We start from the raw sequence: 18,856 nt of genomic DNA, 5'->3' as shown, positions 1-18,856 counted from the left end.
GCGCACCCCATCCCAGGACGCATGCCAGCCCCTCCCCCTCCTGCTCTCCACCCCCGGGGCCGGAGCCTGAAGCTCCACCACTGCTCTCAAGAGTCTCCTCCAGCACCATAATTCAAAAACATCCGTTCTTTGGCGATCAGCCTTATTAATCCATGCAAGCAATAGCTGTTGCTACACTTCAGGACACGTTTCAGACCCTGCAAGTTCCCCTATTTTCCAGGGATGTCCCTCATTTAGAGAAGCTGTCCTGGTTTCTGATTTGATCCCAGAATGTTCTGATTTTCCTTAGGATGTCAGAGAAACGTTGGAGGGTATGGAGTTATCTGACCCCCGAGCCTCCTGAAGGCAATACTGTATAGGGAAGTGTGTTTTTTAATGTTTAATATTTTATTGTGTTTTTACATATGTTGGAAGCTGCCCAGAATGGCTGGGGCAACCCAGTAAGATGTGTGGGGTATAAATAGTAAAATTATCATTATGGAATGGGACGTGCCTATTTTCATCAGAGAAATGTTGGAGGGTATGTTATTTCTGCTTGGCAAAAGCACCCAAAGGAAGGTGTGGAGCAAGAGTGATGTGGGGCATGACCTAGGGACAGCTTCCAGAGCTAGATAGAGAGGGCTGGAGAGCCACATTAGATCCCTAGGCCTGAAGTTCCCAGATTAACTTATAGCATTGTGATGGCACCCTCTGATTCATTATAGAACCACCTTTGTACGTGAGAATGTTGTTTTTTTTTAATCTATTTTTTAAAAAAGATTTTCTTGGTTTACAAATGTATGTGCAATGTGTCTCTCTCTCTCTTTCCCCCCAAGTAAAATTTTTACAGATCAGTTTCATTTGTTGAGACATTAGGAAGAAGAGGGGGAAAGACGTGGAGGGGGGAAGGTGAGTGGAGGTGGGGTCGGGTGGCAATGTTTCTATTATACTTAATATATTTGGGGTTTTGTGTCAGCGTTGCTTGTGCAGGTTCTGTGCTATTCACTTGTGTTCCTTTGGTGGTGAGAGAGGTTGGGGTTGGCCTAGGGTGTGGTTGTTTGTTTGTGATTGGCTGTGGTGATCTTTGTTTTTGTGTGTGAGTGGGGTGGGTGGGTGTTTTGGATCAGGTTAGCCATACTGATTCGTATGCTGTTGGTGGATTTTTGTCATTGTCTTGTTGGGCTGTGAATGTGATAAAGGCGATCCATAACGGGGTGAAGGTGTCTTCTTCTATTTGTTCCTGTGTCAGTTTCAGTTTATTGGTTAATTTTTCTAGTAGGGCTGTTTCCCATACTATTTGATACCATTGGTCCATGCTTATTCCTGACAGGTCTCTCCAGTGTCTGGTTATGGTGCTTCTGGCTGCTGAAAGTAGGTGGGTTATATGAGTTCTTTGTGGTGTAAATGGGCATTATTGTCTTGGAAGATGTTTAGTAGGGCCAATTCTGGGGTGATTTCTAATACTACGTGAAGGTTGTGCATTGAGAGGCAGGTGCCATCTTCCTCCTTTGCAACATCCAGAAGTCAGGGTATTTTTATGATGATGTTGGTGTGTTCACACAGAGTAGGTGGGTCTTGCTCTGTTCTGAAGGAAGTTGTTGTGTTGCAATTTCTTAGCTCTATTTGTTTCACAGCAAATTTGCTCTTTATCTCCTGAGGGTTTTGTTCTGGATAAAGGTTTTGTTTCTGCTTTATAAGATATAGGGAGAGTTAACAGGGCATTGGCCACCCAGACACAGCTCCAATATCCACTTTGCATTATAGTTCGCAGGAAGGGCTGCAGTTCAGTGGAAGAACGTCTTCTTTGCATGCATAAAGTCCCAAGTTCACTTGCTGGTATCAACAGGCAGGGCTGGAAATGTGCCCCTTTCTGAAACCCTGGAGAGGCATTGTTGGTTAATACGATACGATAATCTTTACAGTGGTGCCTCGCAAGACGAAAAGAATTCGTTCTGCGAGTCTTTTCGTCTAGCGATGTTTTTCGTCTTGCGAAGCACGGTCCGTTGCAACTGCGCCTCTTCAAGCGGCTTTTAAAAAAAAGCACAAGATGTTTTCATCTTGCGAAGCAAGCCCATAGGGAAATTCGTCTAGCGAAGCAACGCAAAACCGAAAAACCCTTTCGTCTAGCGAGTTTTTCGTCTTGCGAGGTATTCGTCTTGCGGGGCACCACTGTATTGTCATTGTCCCATACAGAACAGCGAAATTGAAAAAAAAAATCTACATAAGACATTCAAAAACCAACAAGCCTGCTATCCCAGCTATCTCAACCTGGTTTGCCCCCCTAAAAACTCTGATACCCCATTTTTAAATACAATATGCTCCTTACACTGCATTTAAAACCAAAATCGCATTTGGATAGAAACTGTTTCTCGGGTGGCTAGTCCTAGTCTTTATAACCCTGTGCCTTCTTCCAGAAGGCAGAAGCTGAAAGAGATCATTTCCGGGGTGCACACTGTCCTGTGCTATCTCTGCAGCTTTCTTATGGCACCTGGAAGCATAGATTTGATCCAAAGTGGGAAGAGTGCACCCAATTATTCTCTCCGCAGTCTTTACAACCCTCGACACCATGGTTTCCCCCCTGACAATATAGACAATACTGAACTGCACAGTCCAACAGACTGACCATGTCTGTTTTCTTATGGTTGTAAACTTAAGACATAAGCAGATTCAGATTTGATTTATTATGGCCATAGGCCCATATCTGACATAAGCAGGTAAGTGTGGAAAACCTTCAAGCCCTACTGCTTTCAATAGGCGAGAGAGTCAAGCACATCCCCGGAGCTCCAATTTATGAACGCTTTCGCTGCAGTAAGCCTTACTGAATTCAATATCCTTAAGTGTGACTTCAGGGTTACCTCAGACAAAAAGAGAATTGGTGTGGCATAGTAGTTAAAGCAGAGGCTGGACTTCAGCTCCCATCACCCCCAGCTAGCATGGTCAATAGTCAGGGATGATGGGAGTTGCAGTCCAGCAACATCTGGAGGGCACCAGCTTGGCTACCCTTGGGTTAGAGTGTCAGACTAGGACCTGAAGCTCACTGGGTGATCTTGGGCCAGTTGCTATCTGTCAGCATAACCTACCTCACAGAGTTGCTGAGAGGATAAAACTGGATAGACTACACTACTTGGAGTGCCTTGGAGGAAAGATATGTATGCATTAAATCAATAAAAGAAAGACCTGCTTTGTCTGCTTTTGGAAAACACCAAAAAGATTTGACTCCTGGTTATGGTTTTAGATTTGAAGCTAATGGCTTAGATTTTCCTAGGGAGAACCAAATATTCTCGATCTTTATCTCATGCTAGAGGCCAAGATGCTAAAACCAAAGAAAGTTGACTCATCATATATGAAGAAGCTCCTGCATAATAGATCAAGGAAACGAGATTAAGGAGAAGAAATGAATAATTGAAGATTAATCAGGGGAGATTCGGAGTAACCTGAGACTGATGAGGGCTGCATTTTGATGGACGAGGGACTGAAAGAGGACCCAGAGAGACCGGCTTTCTATGTCACGGAGGTTAACAAGGTCTGCAGAGTAAGCAGGAAGTCAAAAAAATTGGGGACAGAGTGGTGAGCACTTGCTTGAAGGCTAGAGAGATGTGCCGGTTCGGAAGGAGCTAGGAGGGTCTCTGGCTTCTGGTTCCTTCCTCACGCAGTGACATGGAGCAATGGATTATGGATTGACAAGGAACCTACAAATTGGGAGCCTGCTGAAAATAATCTACATCCTCCCAACAGTGGCTTATGGTGAGTAACATCAGTGCTTTTTATCTGGATGTACTGAAGAGTACGCAGTACTTCCACCTCCCACCCCCAAATGTTAAAAGTGTGGGTACTTACTGTAACAACTTCATGGTGAGTACCAACATCTTTTTTTCTTAAAAAAAAGAAGCACTGAGTAACTTCTTCTTCTTCTTCTTCTTCTTCTTCTTCTTCTTCTTCTTCTTCTTCTTCTTCTTCTTCTTCTTCTCCTCCTCCTCCTCCTCCTCCTCCTCCTCCTTCTCCTTCTCCTTCTCCTTCTCCTTCTCCTTCTCCTTCTCCTTCTCCTTCTCCTTCTTCTTCATATCCTAGCTTTGCCCCAGGCTGGGACTCAAGGCAACCTACACAAATTAAAACTAGGATATATATTTTTAAAATGAAATATAATAGTTAAAAAGTATGCAAGCTCAAATAGAATTAAACCAATATTTAAAAATCAATGGAAATGCAGATAGCAACACAGTGCAGCACTATTAAAAGCCCTTTTCATTAAAAAAAACAAAAACAAAAAAACCAGATCCCCAAGGCCTCTCAGAATAAAACATTCACCTGCCAGTGGATGGGCAACAAGGAGGGAGCCAGTCTTGCTTCTCTAGGGAGGGAGTCCCAAAGTCTGGGAGCAGCCACTGAGAAGGCCCTCTCCCATGTCCCCATCAAGTATGCCTTGAGGGTGACGGTACCAAGAAAAGGGCCTCCACCTAAGATTTCAAAATATGGAGGGTTCATATTGGAGAATATGCTCCTTCAGATAGCCTGGGCCTAAGCTGTATAGAAATTTTGCCAGGCCAGCTACCGTAGAAAAACTGTATATGTCAATACCAGGGTTTCCCAAACTTGAATCTTCCACTGTTTTGGACTACAGCTCCCATCATTCCTAGGTAGCAGGACCAGTGGTCAGGGATTATGGAAATTGTAGTCCAAAAGCAACTGGAGACCAAAGTTTGAGGAACCCTGATCTACATTCTGGATGGGGAGATTGGTGGAGCGGGGGAGAAATTTATTCACTTCATATTTAAAGGTGAGCTTACCCAATTCATACTTTCTGAATCAACATGCAAGCCAAACCTCAGCCATCCTTGGAAATACACACTTCTCCAAAGTATGCCATGCAGTTCTCCAGCCAGGTAATGTGTAGAAAAAACGTGCCTATGATTAGTGAAAATGGCATACAAAACTACATGAGATTAAGGAAATTGCACTGCAAAAAAAATGTGTATATTTGTCAAAATTGCCTACAAAAACACGTTTATTAGGAGGAACGCACGCTAAAAGGCTAGCAAATTTTCATGATGGTTAAAGAAAAAGAAGAAATGAAGTGTAAATTGCAGCAAAAATGTGGAGAACTGAATTTAATACAGGAAAATGAGAAACTGAGAGAACCGAAATGACAGATTCATTCATTCCTAAGCAATATTTGTCAGTGCCGTGGTCCATGACCAAGTATAGATAGCAATCCAGTTGTATATTATATGACACCTAGGCTGGACTACTTTAAAGTGCTGTGCCTGAGACTCTCTTTAAATATGATTTGGAGAGTTCAGCTGTTTCAGAATGTGGTCACCTCAGTCCTGGCAGGCTACACATTCAGATCACTTTGACACCATATATAGCTTTTGGACACAGAGGTTCCAGTTATTTGTAAGAACTTTATGAAAGATTGACTAAATCTAGCCAGCTGGTACTGCTGGGAGTGCCAGGTCATTAAATAAAATTATTAAGAGCTCCTCAAAGCAAACATTAGCCGTGGGTCCTTCTTGAATGCCAGGCTCTGATGCCGGCCTTGGCAACAAAACTACCCCTCCAATTTCAAGTTAACAGGGTCCAATGAAGGTCTTTGCCTGAGATACGTGGCTGATGTTCTGGAACATCATAAGAAGCATAGCGTGCTATTTGATATGTTATGAGGCTAATTTTGAACTGGTGACAGCAGATTGTAGTGCAGTTATGTATCTATATTGATATCCAATCAATGCAGCGGACTGGGAAATTGCAGAGCAGATGGATGTCTGGCAGCCCAATGTTTAATAGGTGGATGGAGAGTATTCAGGGAATCATTGTTAGTATGAAAATAGAAGTGTCACTGGCATGTTCCAATGATGAAATATTGCAGGGTGCATTTGTATAAGCTGCCCACAGTTTTTGAGAAGGAGCGGGATATAAACTGGGAGCTCAATGCTTTGTGTGCAGAAGATTGCAGGCCTCATTATCTTCTGTTACAGGGCTAAAGCAGTGTTTCTCAACCTGTGGGTCCCCAGATGTTGTTGGACTACAACTCCCATCATTCCTAGCCAGCATGACCAGTGGTCAGGGATGATGGGAGTTGTAGTCCAACAACATCTGGGGACCCACAGGTTGAGAACTGCTGGGCTAAAGTAACTAGAATTTAGGATGGACAAATCTGGGAGCCAGTGTGGTGTAGTGGTTAAGAGTGGTAGTCTCGTAATCTGGGGAACTGGGTTTGCGTCTCCGCTCCTCCACATGCAGCTGCTGGGTGACCCTGGGCTAGTCACACTTCTCTGAAGTCTCTTAGCCCCACTCACCTCACATAGTGTTTGTTATGGGGGAGGAAGGGAAAGGAGAATGTTAGCCACTTTGAGACTGACTCCTTAGGGTAGTGATAAAGCGGGATATCAAATCCAAACTCTTCTTCTTAATTTTGGTTTCTTTCCATTTTTTTCCAATCTTAAATTCAGTTCTCCTCATTTCTTCACCAGTTTGGATGCTAAAATAAAAAAAGAACTCCTCACGAAAAAGTAGTTAGCATTTTAACTCACATTCCCCCTACTATTTATGTTTTTGTACAGTGGTACCTCGGGTTACAGACGCTTCAGGTTACAGACTCTGCTAACCCAGAAATAGTACCTCGGGTTAAGAACTTTGCTTCAGGATGAGAACAGAAATCGTGCAGTGGTGGCACGGTGGCAGCGAGAGGCCCAGTTAGCTAAAGGTACCTCAGGTTAAGAACAGTTTCAGGTTAAGAACAGATATCCAGAATGAATTAAGTTCTTAACCTGAGGTACCACTCTATATCATTTTGCCCAAAGTATACATTTTTTGGGGGAAAGCAGTACATCCGAATAAAACACACTCTTGTATGTTATCCTCACTAATGTATACATCTTAATGCACACTTTTGCCTAATTTGCAAGTTTTTGTATGCATTATTTGGCTGCGGAACTGCATTGCAAAATTCAGAAAAGTGCAGATTTAAAAAGAGAGGTCATTGTTTTGGGAAGTTTGAATTAGGTACATCCTCCCTATTGGGAAAGACCTCTGCTATATGGTTCTGTATGGTAAAATAATCCATTGTGGTACAATGCAATTTCCTAAGATCCTCAACTAAATGAATGAACAAGACATAGAAAATATAGGTGTTGTCCAATGTAGCACTAAGCAGCTCCTTCCACCAGCACAAGGATTTATGCTTAAGTGACATAACTTACCCCACCTTCTCCCCCTGTGTGTCCCCTAAATCTATCATGGGGTTCTCTGAACCTCCCAGGGCAGATTGGGGGAGGTTACAGAGTTGCAGGAGGGAAAACATTCTATTGCACTAGCATAAATCCATATGCTAGTGGAATAAATACTGGCGCCCCTTGAGTTGTGCCCATTGCGAAACCTGCTGATATTAGTTGCAAACGGATTCCTGGAAAACTTAAGCTGCTTGTTTCCTCTAGGTCAGCTGCTCCCTTTAAAAGAAACCAAGTATGAGGAACATGTGGTCAAAGGGGTGCGCGATCGCTCAGTGCTGCTGCCATGCGGCGATGCGGCTTCGCCCATGGTTGTCTTCTGGAGTTTCACCAAGCTGGGCTCGGACATCCCCAGAGCTGTGGCAATCAGCAATGGCGTAGAGTCCAAAGTGGAGAGGGGCTCTGGTGTTCTGGGGAATGTGACGTTGGATAACAGCACCCTGGAGATCGAGAACCTGAAAACGGCAGCGGAAGGGCGTTTCCTGTGCCAGGCAATGTATGGCGAAGAAGATGAGATCAAAGTCGTTTATTTCTATATTGAGCTCATCGTTTTGGGTAAGTAGCTTTGCACGCCTGAAATGCGGAAGGATTGTTCCTTGAGAGCCTCTGCGCTTCTCTGAAAGTGCTGCTGACCTATACAACTCCTTGGCCATTGATCATGTTGGCTGAGGCCTCATGAATGTCATCTCCTCATTTAGGGAAGGCGAGATGTAGAGCAGAGAAGCAGCAGTGGGGAGGGATGTTTTAACTCTTCGATCACTTGTCACTTCTCAATACCAAATTGTGTACCCCCAAAATTCCCCCTCTCGGGGTTCCATGTGTGTTTATCTTGAAATGTGTTTGGGAACCTACAAGGGGGAAAGGAGCCAAGGAGAGGAATGTGGAAAACAGGGGGAAAGGAAAGGGTTTCAGAAAGGACGACTGGCCCAACCTGTTTTGAATTTGTATCACTTTCGAATGTGCCCATGTGCATAAGACCTTTCCATCTTGTTTCTATGTTGACTTGCATTTTAAAATCGGCATGAAAATCCAGAATGAATTTGTTCTGCTGCAAAATATTTTGTAGCAGAAGTGAATGCTTCCATGTACGCCTCCATGGAGGACCCAAGGCCAGAGAGATTGTGGGAAATTTTTTTGTTTGGGTATCCACCTTTTCCAGGTTAAGTGGGTCCCATTGAGGACCTTTGCAAAGGTTTTCCCCCTCCCCCTCCTGGAGCCAGGACAGTCTGGCAGAATGCAACAGCTGGACTCGGGTCAATGGGCAAAATTGAAAACAATACACAGATGTGCTTGGGGGGTTCCTGCGCAAACAGCAGCCTGGCTCATCTTGATCAGAGCTGTCAAGGATCCTGTCTACTGAAAGCACCTTAGGAATGTCAGCCAGCACACTCTGGCCTCTTGAAATTTGTCCAGAGATAAAAAACGGTTGCTGCCAAGTAATTGGATCTCCGCAAAAAGAGCTAACATTCCTGCCTCGGGTGTGCTGGTCTGAAGGCCTTTCTAAGAGGCACATTGGGGGAATGTGTATCCCAGGTTTCATGTGTGTCATCCAGACATCCGGTCCTCTTGTGTATGCAGAATGTTGCAGCTGGACTTTCATGGTCCTGTATTTTGCTGCTGGTGGGGTTGGTTAAACTCAAGTTGTCAAATACTCTTCTTGTTGCTGGGGGATTATCTCTCAGAAGTATGTGGCTGCCATTCATTGCCAGCAGTTCAATTGGAGTGGCTTGTGTTTGCTTTCCGACAGGGGACGATTTAATCCTTTTCTCATCTTAAGGCAGTCAGCCTTGTGTTTCCCAGCACCAGCTGTAAATTAAGGGGAGGGAAACATACATTGCAATTTTCAGCTAAGAAAATGCACGTGAGGGTGATTAGGATCCCTTCTCTCAGTCTCTCATCCCAGGATAGTCACTATGATGACTATATCCTCCCTTCAGGACCAGAGGCTAAGTTACAATATTCAAAGCTTTTCAATTTAGAAAAAAGAGGCGAGCAAGGGAGGGGTCATTGTGCATGACAAAAGTGAATAGAGAAGTTCCTTCTCCCTTGTAATAGTAGAACTTGCGGCAATCCAATGAATGGAAGGAGGTGAAAGTACTTCACAGGGTATAGTTACTTCTACAAGATGTGGCAACAGCCAAGAATGTAAATAGATTTAAAAGTGGGTGGGAGATCGACTGTTCTTGATGGGGTTACACTTCCTCTGAAGGAGAGTGTTTTTAGCTTGAGGGTCCTCCTGGATCCTTTGCTGTCACTTGAGGCTCAGGTGGCCTCAGTGGCCCGGAGTGCCTTCCATCACCTTCGGCTGGTGGCCCAGCTATGCCCCTATCTGGCCAGGGATAGACTAACTATTGTTGTCTATGCTCTGGTAACCTCAAGGTTTATTTACTGCAATGCGTTATATGTAGGGTATAGGGCAGTGTATAAATTCAATAAATACTACTACTACTACTAATAATAATAATAATAATAATTTAGATCAATTCATGGATGATAAGTTTATCAGTGTCTACTAGTTATGAAGGCTAATGACGCCATCCAAGATCAGAGGGAGCATGCCTTTAAATTACCAGTTGCTGGGAAACAATCATGAGAGATAATAATAATAATAACTTATTATTATTATTATTATTATTATTATTATTATTATTATTATTATCATCATCATCATCATTATCATCATCATCATCATCTTATACCCTGCCCATCTGGCTGGGTTTCCACAGCTGCTCTGGGTGCCTTTCAACAAGAGATTAAAAATACATTAACACATCAGTCATTAAAAACTTCCCTAAACAGGGCTACCTTCAGATGTCTTCTAAATGTCAGATAGTTGTTTATTTCTCTGACTTCTGATGGGAAGGGGTTCCACAGGGCAGGTGCCGCTACCGAGAAGGCCCTCTGCCTGGTTCCTGGTAACTTTACTTATTGCAGTGAGGGAACTGCCAGAAGGCCGTCAGAGCTGGACCTCAGTGTCTGGGCTGAACGATGGGGGTGGAGACGCCCCTTCAGGTCTACTGGGCCAAGCCATTTAGGGCTTTAAAGGTCAGCACCAACACTTTGAATTGTGCTCGGAAGCGTACTGGGAGCCAAGGTAGGTCTTTCAAGACCGGTGTTATGTGGCTATTGTCCTTCTTTCTTGATTTCGGCCGTTGCAGAGGCATCTTGCTAGCCATTGTAGGAAAGACGAGGTTGGATTAGACAAGTTTTTGGTCCAAATCCAGCAGGGCTCTTCTGCTCTTCTTATCCTGAAGTTTGCTCATCCTTGATCTACGTTCTGTTTCTGTCATAAGAACATAAGAGAAGTCTGCTGGATCAGACCAATGACCCATCTAAACCAGGACCCCGTTCTCTCAGTGGTCAACCAGGTGCCTATGGGAAGCTGGCAGGCAGGTCGTGAATGCAAGAGCAGTCTGCCCGCCTAAGTTTCCAAACAAGTGGCGTTCGGAGGCAGAGTGGAGGTAGAGCATAGTGCCTGGAAAGGGCAAGGGCAAGGGCATAGCTGAGCTCAAGTCTATGTTTGCTCTATTGCAGTTCCTGTTTCAAAGCCTTTCCTGCAGATGAACAATTCAACGCCCGTGGAAGGCATGCCTGTTGTGATGACATGTACAGTGAAGGAGGGGACGCCTCCTGTTACATATTCATGGCAGCGCTACACTAACCGGGATGGCACAGTATCCGTCGCAGAAACAGTGGAAGGTCTATTGAACCTGACATCGTCTAACCGGACTCAGATGGGCTGGTACACCTGCACCACCCAAAATGAAGTCAATAGCCAAACCAGTGACAGGATGTACCTTGACGTTATCTGTAAGTAATTGGAGAAAGGAGCCAAATGTTCTGGTCTTTCCATGTCTTTCCTCAGTGCTGGAAAGGTGTTAAAAAAAGTAGCATATTTTTCGCTCTATAAGACGCACCTGACCATAAGACACACCTAGTTTTTAAAGGAGGAAAACAAGAAAAACAATATTCTGAATGAAACAGTGGATGTATAATTTTTGTGGTTCATGCTGTGGCCACAGACATGATATGTGATTTGATGGTGAGTTTGGGGTAGCCCAATGCAAAAATCCTGAGAATCCATGTGGATCCGTGCTTTGTAACCACATTTGTGCGCCATTGCAGCCCCACAAAACAGTGGATGTGTGCTTTTTTTGGTGCAGGCTGTAGCCATGGACATGCTATGGGATCTGATGGTGAATTTGGGGTGACCCAATGCAAAAACCCTGAGGATCCATGTGCTTTTACCTCCCCGCTCCCAGGCAGCCTCCTTTATTGCTAGCGTCCCTTATCTCCCTCCTGATCGCTTGCCGATCAGCTGCTCAGCAGCTTCGTTTCAATACCCCCTTCTCTCTTTCTTAAAAAAAAAAAAAAAGCAGGATCTGTTTTTCGCCCCTGGGCAATTCAGTGTTAGGGACCACGTATTCGCTCCATAAGACACACAGACATTTCCCCTTACTTTTTACGAGGAAAAAAAGTGCCTCTTATGGAGCGAAAAATACAGTAAATCAACAGAGCCTTGCGACTTAAAGACACATTTATTATGGCATAAGCTTTCATTCACTTCATCGGACGCATGGAGGGCCTTTCCTGACATCCTTTTTATTGTGCATTCATGATTATTTGTGCTATTGATGCTACTGGGATGGTCACATGCTTTCAATACGGTTTGCCCCTGCAGAAGCTCTGGGGCAGTCACACAGCTTCATTTCCAATCAGTGCATAACCTGTAACATTCTGCTGAAACCCTGTAACTTTTTTTTTATAATGCAAAATATCTGGTTTATTTTTGTTCCCCTGCTTTGGTTGCACTGTAGCCCCTCTGGACAGCAATAATGTGGCAGCATCGGGGAAGCATCACAGAACAAACTTAAGCGGAATGAATCCATTGCTAATTCACTGTGGTTGTGACATGTTGCAGAATACATACACAATAAAAAAAAAAAAAAACCAGCAGCCTGGAGTGTCATCTTGAGTTTCTGGTCTATGGAGAGAGATGGTTGGGGATTGCACACAGTGAGATCAGCAGAAAATGAAATGCAGACAGTGATAATTATGCCATTAATGGTGTAACCGATCTCAAAACGGACAGTCTTGGACAAAGGGACTTCAAAGGGAGACTGCAATGCAAAACCGTGCAATTCAAATTCATCAAGAGATTCAGCTATCCCAACAGAATGAGAGTGGTTTAATAACATTTGATACCTTGCAACAACAAGAAAATTAATAGAAATGCTACCTTTTAAAGGAAAGCAAACAAAGAATTGAACAATTAAGTGCATGAAACGAGAGCATCAGAATTATTTAAAGCGTTTCCTCTGCTGTCATATGGGTTAATTCATTAATTAAATGGCAATTATGAAGATTCCATTTATACTCGTATTGAAGATAATTTTAATGTAGGGTGGTCTAGAACTAAGTTTACAGATGAGTGAATATTGGATTGTAAACTGTGTTTGTTTGTTTTCTCTCGCTCTCTTATTCACTCTCAAGTTTCAGCTCTATAACCTGCAGATTGAATCAGGGCAAAGGTTGTGTGTGTGTGTGTGTGTTTATCACAATATATCTATGAATTAGCTTACCAATGCCAGGATGTCTATATTGTATCTCCCACAACTGTTTTGGTAAAAGGTCGTGTCTGTGCTTTCTTTATCTCATTTCTCTCTGAGTCAAATCTCTCAATGTTCTAATTTTAACTCGGTAGCAGCCTCAGACTCTCAGAAAGGGTAGTCTTGTGAAACTACTTATTTATTATGTATTGAATTTTATTGTTAGCTGCCTTGGACATTTTTTAGTGCAGATGAAGAGGACCTCTCCAAATCCCTGCTGTTCCATGATCAAAAAATTGCTGTTTTCTCCATGAAGAAAAAGCCTGTGAGGAAAAATTGGGAAATTTTGGGGGGAATTTTGATCAGGGGAAGAGAGAAGGGATACATCTAAATACATCTAAATCTCCCAAGAGAGGGGTTGCCAACATGGCAAAGTGAAAGGTCATGTCAAATATATCCTCAAAATATACACCCTGTAAGAGAAACTGCTTTTCCTGCTCAGCTCATGTTTGCACTGGGTGGAAGCCCTGACAATGATACCAGTTTAACATTGCTACAAGTAAATACTGTAGATCTGCTCTGACTATCATAAAGGTAAAGGTACCCCTGACCGTTAGGTCCAGTCGCGGATGACTCTGGGGTTGCACACTCATCTCGCTCTATAGGCCAAGGGAGCCAGCATTTGTCCACAGACAGCTTCCGGGTCATGTGGCCAGCTTGACTAAGCTTAGGTTACCAGATTTTTTTCATTGAATCCAGGGACACTTTTCAACATCAATGGATTTTGTGTGGGGACTGATTTGTAAATCCAGGGACTGTCCCCAGGAAACAGGGACATCTGGTAACCTTAGACTAAGCCGCTTCCGGTGAACCAGAGCAGCGCACGGAAAATGCCGTTTACCTTCCCGCCAGAGCGGTACCTATTTATCTACTTGCACTTTGACTTGCTTTCAAACTGCTAGGTTGGCAGGAGCAGGGACCGAGCAATGGGAACTCACCCTGTTGTGGGGATTCAAACCGCCAACCTTCTGATCGGCAAGTCCTAGGCTCTGTGGTTTAGACCACAGCAACACCCGCGTCCCTATCTGACTGTCATAATGATGGCTAAATATACTGGCTTCTAAAGTTCATCCCAAGCCCTTTCTCTGCAGCAGGTACACCTCTAACTAACCTCATGGTCTCTTCCGTAGATGGGCCTGATGAACCCGTGATCAGCGTGGAGCCGTTTGCTGTAAACCAACATGGCTTCTCAGCCAATGAGCAAGAAGAGGTGATCCTGACATGCCTGGCATCGTCTAATCCACCCAGCCACTATATTTGGTTCTACAATAGCTCCCAAGTCTACTCTGGTCAGAAGTATGTGATCACCAGGATTTCAAGGACTCAAACAGGAATCTATACTTGCCTTGCTCAGAACATGCACCTGAATACACGTACCCAGACCGCCATTATCTTAACAGTCTACTGTAAGTAATCCCTTCTTGTCTGGTTTGGGCATGAGGCTCTGGCATGTGCTGCTGCTCCTTCCTTCCCTCTGTCTTCTGGTTTTTATTTCCTTCTACCTTTCCAAATATTGCCATGGCTAAAGAGGAGACGGGGGGAGGGGAGAGATTAATTGACATGTAGAGCATCAGTAGGAAATAAAGGCCATGGGTGCCTTTTCTAGAGATGATTCCATCTTTTGATGAACCTAAACGATAGAGAAAGCAAAGCAGAATGTCACCTGTCACAGAACAAAGAACACTGTCACTCACGACTTTCCTTTTTAAAAAAACAAACAAACAAAACAATGGACAGCAGAAGGGTGCTGATGTCTTACTCTTTAGCTACAGTATCTTAACTGGGTTCTTCTGCATATGAGCCAAGACAAACTTAATTTTGTTCTTTCTGGTCAGACACTTCTAATTTGGTTTTTGTTGTTGTTGTTGTTGTTGCAAAAAAGGAATGAAAGAGAGCAAATATTTATTTCCATCTGCATTTATTTGGAAGGAACTAGTGTGGAGCGAATGGGGTTGACATTTTATTAGGACTAAAAAGGGAGGATTGCTTTGTTTGATGTTTTTGTTATTATCTATGTAGCTAACAGCAGCAGTAAGTAGTCAAGGAGACTTTTTCAAGTGGGCTGAAAGGGGTTCTTCTTTGTTGTTTAATGTCTGATGCAACATTGGAAGAGGTGCTCATTTACTCTGCAACCAGTGCACTTTCACTGCTGGTTTGGGAAGCCGTGTGCACGCAACATTAACCACAATCCACATCAAGCCGCTATCTATCTATCCTGTTGTTTTTTAAAAGTGAAACACAGCATTTTGATGCATTTCCCACAAACCAGCTTCAATCCAAAATAAGAAATAGAACGAGACAGCTGTGTTTTAAGCCAGTACAGTTGTACCTCGCAAGTCAAATGCCTTGTGAGTCGAACGTTTTGGCTCCTGAACGCCGCAAACCCAGAAGTGATTGTTCCGGTTTGCAAATATTCTTTGGAATCCAAATGGCTGCTGCTGCTTCTGTGGCTTCCGATTGGCTGCAGGAACTTCCTCCAGCCAATCAGAAGCCATGCATTGGTTTCTGAATGCTTTGAAAGTCGAATGGACTTCCGGAACGGATTCCGTTCAGCTTCCGAGGTACGACTGTAATTTGGACATGGCCTTAGAATCCACCTAGGAATTCTTAAACCTTGCCCTTAAACCAGAGACCAAATTGCATGATCTTCCATCCCCAGTAAGTTATTGTGGTGCCTCTTTACATGTGTAGCAACAGCATTTTACCAGTCTTTCTGTACTGTACCACCTAGAACTGTAGGTTGGGGCTGGGGATTTCTCCCTCTCTCTTTTCACACAGAAAACAACCCTGTCTGAGTTCATGGCTGACCTACAGGCAGTATGTTGTTTTCATGTGGGAAACAGATAGGAGATTCCCCACCTGCATCCTCAGATGATGGGCAGTTTATGAAAGAGTCATGCAGTTCTGCTGCACAGGTGCGTTGGCTTTTAATGAGTACATTGGCAGCCATCTTGGCATCAGCACTTATTTGCTCTAAGCTTGTGGACATTATTTTTTAAACACGCACGCACACACACACACACACACACACACACACACACACACAGAAGTGATAGAAATGAAGTCGCAACAAGTGCATCCTGCAACAAAACATTGCAGCGTAATGTGCTTCTGTTCAATCCGTGCCATCTCTAGGATTCTCTCTTCCACTCTACCGCACTATGGGTTTCCAACCCTATCTTGCCACAGTCAGACACCATCTGCACAATAATACATTTAAAGCGGTGCCATACCACTTTTTTATATTAATTTTTAGTTGGTTTTTCCAATTAATGTTTACATTCAAACTCACATCTAAATAAAAACAAATACAAGATTCATTCGAATCTATAGACTTCCCTCCACCCTTCCATGGGTTCCACATTTATCCTTTTCTACTGCATTTTCTTAAGTCATCCAGTTGATTAATTATCCATTACATTGGTACCTCTGGTTGCGAACGGGATCTGTTCCGGAGGCCCGTTCGCAACCTGAAAAGAACTCAACCCACGCCTGTGCATCTGCGCACATGTGGGTTGTGATTTGCCACTTCTGTGCATGCGCGTGACGTCATTTTGCGTGTCTGCACATGTGCGAGCAGCGAAACCCGGAAGTAACCCGTTCTGGTACTTCCAGGTCGCCATGGGACGCAACTTGAAAACGCTCAACCTGAAGGAAATGTAACATGAGGTATGACTGTATGTCCAAAGTCAAGTGTTATTTAAGTCCTGTTAAAGAGTTCAGTTGTTTACACAGTGTTCTTCCAAGTACAATATAAATTTCCCTCATTCTTTATTAAAATTTTGCTCTTCCTGATTTCTGATTTCCGTGGTCATTTTTGCCATCTCAGCGTAGTCCATCCATTTAGCCTGCCATTCTTCTTTGGTAGGGACCAGAGCATCATACCGCCTTAAACAGCCGTGACTTGCCACCAAGATTCCTGGGGACTGTGGTTTGTTAAGAGTGCTGAGAGCTGCTAGGAGACCCCTATTCTCCTCACAGAGCTACAATTGTCAGTGTGGTATAACAACCAATCCCTCTTCGCAAGGAGCTCTAGGAACTGTAATGCCACAAGCCCAGCCACTGTGGGTGAAGCCTGTGGAGATGTCAAAGGGAATCACCTTCACAGGTGCATTTGAGATGCCAAAGGGATCGCCTACAATATGCATTTGACACACTCCAACATTCTGCTGATCCAAATGGAGACTCTTGTTTGCTTTTTGGTCCCAAGCTCTCTGACTTGCACAAGAGTGTGAGACCAAAAATAGAGCATCTATTGGTCCCGTGCTCTGGTGTGAACCAGCTGACTTGTGCCAGAGTGCCAAACCGAAGAACAGGACATTCCAGGATCCCACCAGAAGCCAGGATGGCTTCTGTAATTCAGGGATGTCCCGCTTATATTGGGACGGTTGAGCAGGATGGCTGTAAGTTGAACGACTGTGTGCATCCATGTTGCAAGAGCCATAGATAGGAATGCCAGTTCTCGCCTCTCGCCACCCATTGGGCCCCAGGCAACAGGGATGTGCTGGGTGCCAGGAACTCCTCGTTGCTGTTGATACCATGTTTGCCCCCCTACGCACAGATCTGCCCAAGGGGAAGCCCAGCTGCACTCCGCTGCCAGCCACCAATTTCCAAGACCTTGCCCTGCGCTGTTCGTGGCAGGGAGGGTTCCCCCCGGTGTGGCTGCGGTGGGTGAAATCCCGGTGGGGAGGAAACAGCACAGCGACCTACTCCAATGCCACCCAAATCCATCACGGCAAAGACGTTCGCAACGGGACCTCCTACACTTGCCTGGCTTCTCACCCAGCGCTCAGAGACGAGACCATCTGCAGAACCACTGTGTGTGAGTAGTGACCCTCCTTCTCCTCCCAGTGAAACCTTGTCCATTAATAATAATAATAATTATAATTTATTATTTATACCCCGCCCATCTGGCTGGGCTTCCATAGCCACTCTGGGCGGCTTCCAACAAAATATTAAAATACTATAATGCATCAAACATTAAAAGCTTCCCTAAACAGGGCTGCCTTCAGTTGTCTTTTAAAAGTAAAATAGTTGCTTATTGCCTGGACATCTGCTGGGAGGGCGTTCCACAAGGTGGGTGCCACTACCGATAAGGCCCTCTGCCTGGTTCCCTGTAACTTGGCTTCTCGCAGTGAGGGAACTGCCAGAAGGCCCTCGGCACTGGACCTCAGTGTCTGGGCTGAACGATGGGGGTGGAGACGCTCCTTCAGATATACTGGACTGAGGCCAGCAGCTAGACTGGTGACTGGGAGTGGCTGCCGAGACCACATAACACCAGTCTTGAAAGACCTACATTGGCTCCCAGTACGTTTCCGAGCACAATTCAAAGTGTTGGTGCTGACCTTTAAAGCCCTATGATTATGATTATACCCCGCCCATCTGGCTGGGTTTCCCCAGTCACTCTGGGCAGCTTACAGCATATGTAAAAACATAATAAAAACATCAAGCATTAAAAACCTCCTGATAAAGGGCTGCCTTTGGATGTCTTCTAAAAGTTGTGTAATCTGGATGTTGAGGCTCATATGCAGCCTCACCTTGCACTGAAGTGCTGTGATTGGATCATGGGGAGATATCAGTTTGTATAGAGAGCTCTCTACGTGCAGCGCGATTGGCGCTTAAACTTCCCCATGCCATTTTGGTCTGGGTTAACAACAAATCACGCTGGGGAATGAGTGAGCCCCATCCTAATTTAAGGGCCCTTAGTACATGAGGCTCTCTGGCTTTGGTTTTTGTTATTAAGTCTCCAGCTCCCATTGTTCCAGTGAAAAACTTGGGAACATGTGGCATGTAATTTACACCAGGCATTTAAAGCACATTTGAAACACGTTTCCAAGGACAATTCAAAGTGTTGGTGCTGACCTTTAAGGCCCTAAATGGCCTGGGCCCAGTATACCTGGAGGAGCGTCTCCACCCTCATTGTCCAGCCCGGACACTGAGGTCCAGCTCTGAGGGCCTTCTGGCAGTTCCCTCACTGGGAGAAGTGGGTTTACAGGGAACCAAGCAGAGGGCCTTCTTGGTAGTGGCACCCACCCTGTGGAA

At 44.5% G+C, this 18,856-nt stretch overlaps 1 protein-coding gene across 2 annotated transcripts in view; it reads left to right on the top strand.

Annotated features, from left to right (window-relative positions):
- The first annotated feature begins 1,302 nt into the window (after nt 1-1,302).
- The window catches only part of VSIG10L2 (V-set and immunoglobulin domain containing 10 like 2), a 37,919-nt gene continuing 20,365 nt past the window's right edge, over nt 1,303-18,856 (top strand). The window contains exons 1-7 of one of the 2 annotated variants that reach the window (XM_082200294.1): nt 2,528-2,623; nt 2,673-2,787; nt 3,282-3,723; nt 7,413-7,760; nt 10,740-11,015; nt 13,945-14,220; nt 17,376-17,636. In XM_082200294.1, coding sequence (XP_082056420.1) covers nt 3,645-3,723; nt 7,413-7,760; nt 10,740-11,015; nt 13,945-14,220; nt 17,376-17,636 — 1,240 coding nt within the window. In that variant the 5' untranslated portion in view covers nt 2,528-2,623; nt 2,673-2,787; nt 3,282-3,644. Of the gene's footprint in view, nt 1,355-2,527; nt 2,624-2,672; nt 2,788-3,281; nt 3,724-7,412; nt 7,761-10,739; nt 11,016-13,944; nt 14,221-17,375; nt 17,637-18,856 lie in introns of those variants that run through there. The other variant, XM_082200295.1, reaches the window with a different exon arrangement.

This window comes from Podarcis vaucheri (assembly GCF_965113315.1).
Source record: "Podarcis vaucheri genome assembly, chromosome: 15".
In the NCBI taxonomy this organism is placed as follows: domain Eukaryota; kingdom Metazoa; phylum Chordata; class Lepidosauria; order Squamata; family Lacertidae; genus Podarcis; species Podarcis vaucheri.
This window is presented reverse-complemented; position numbering and strand designations above follow the sequence as displayed.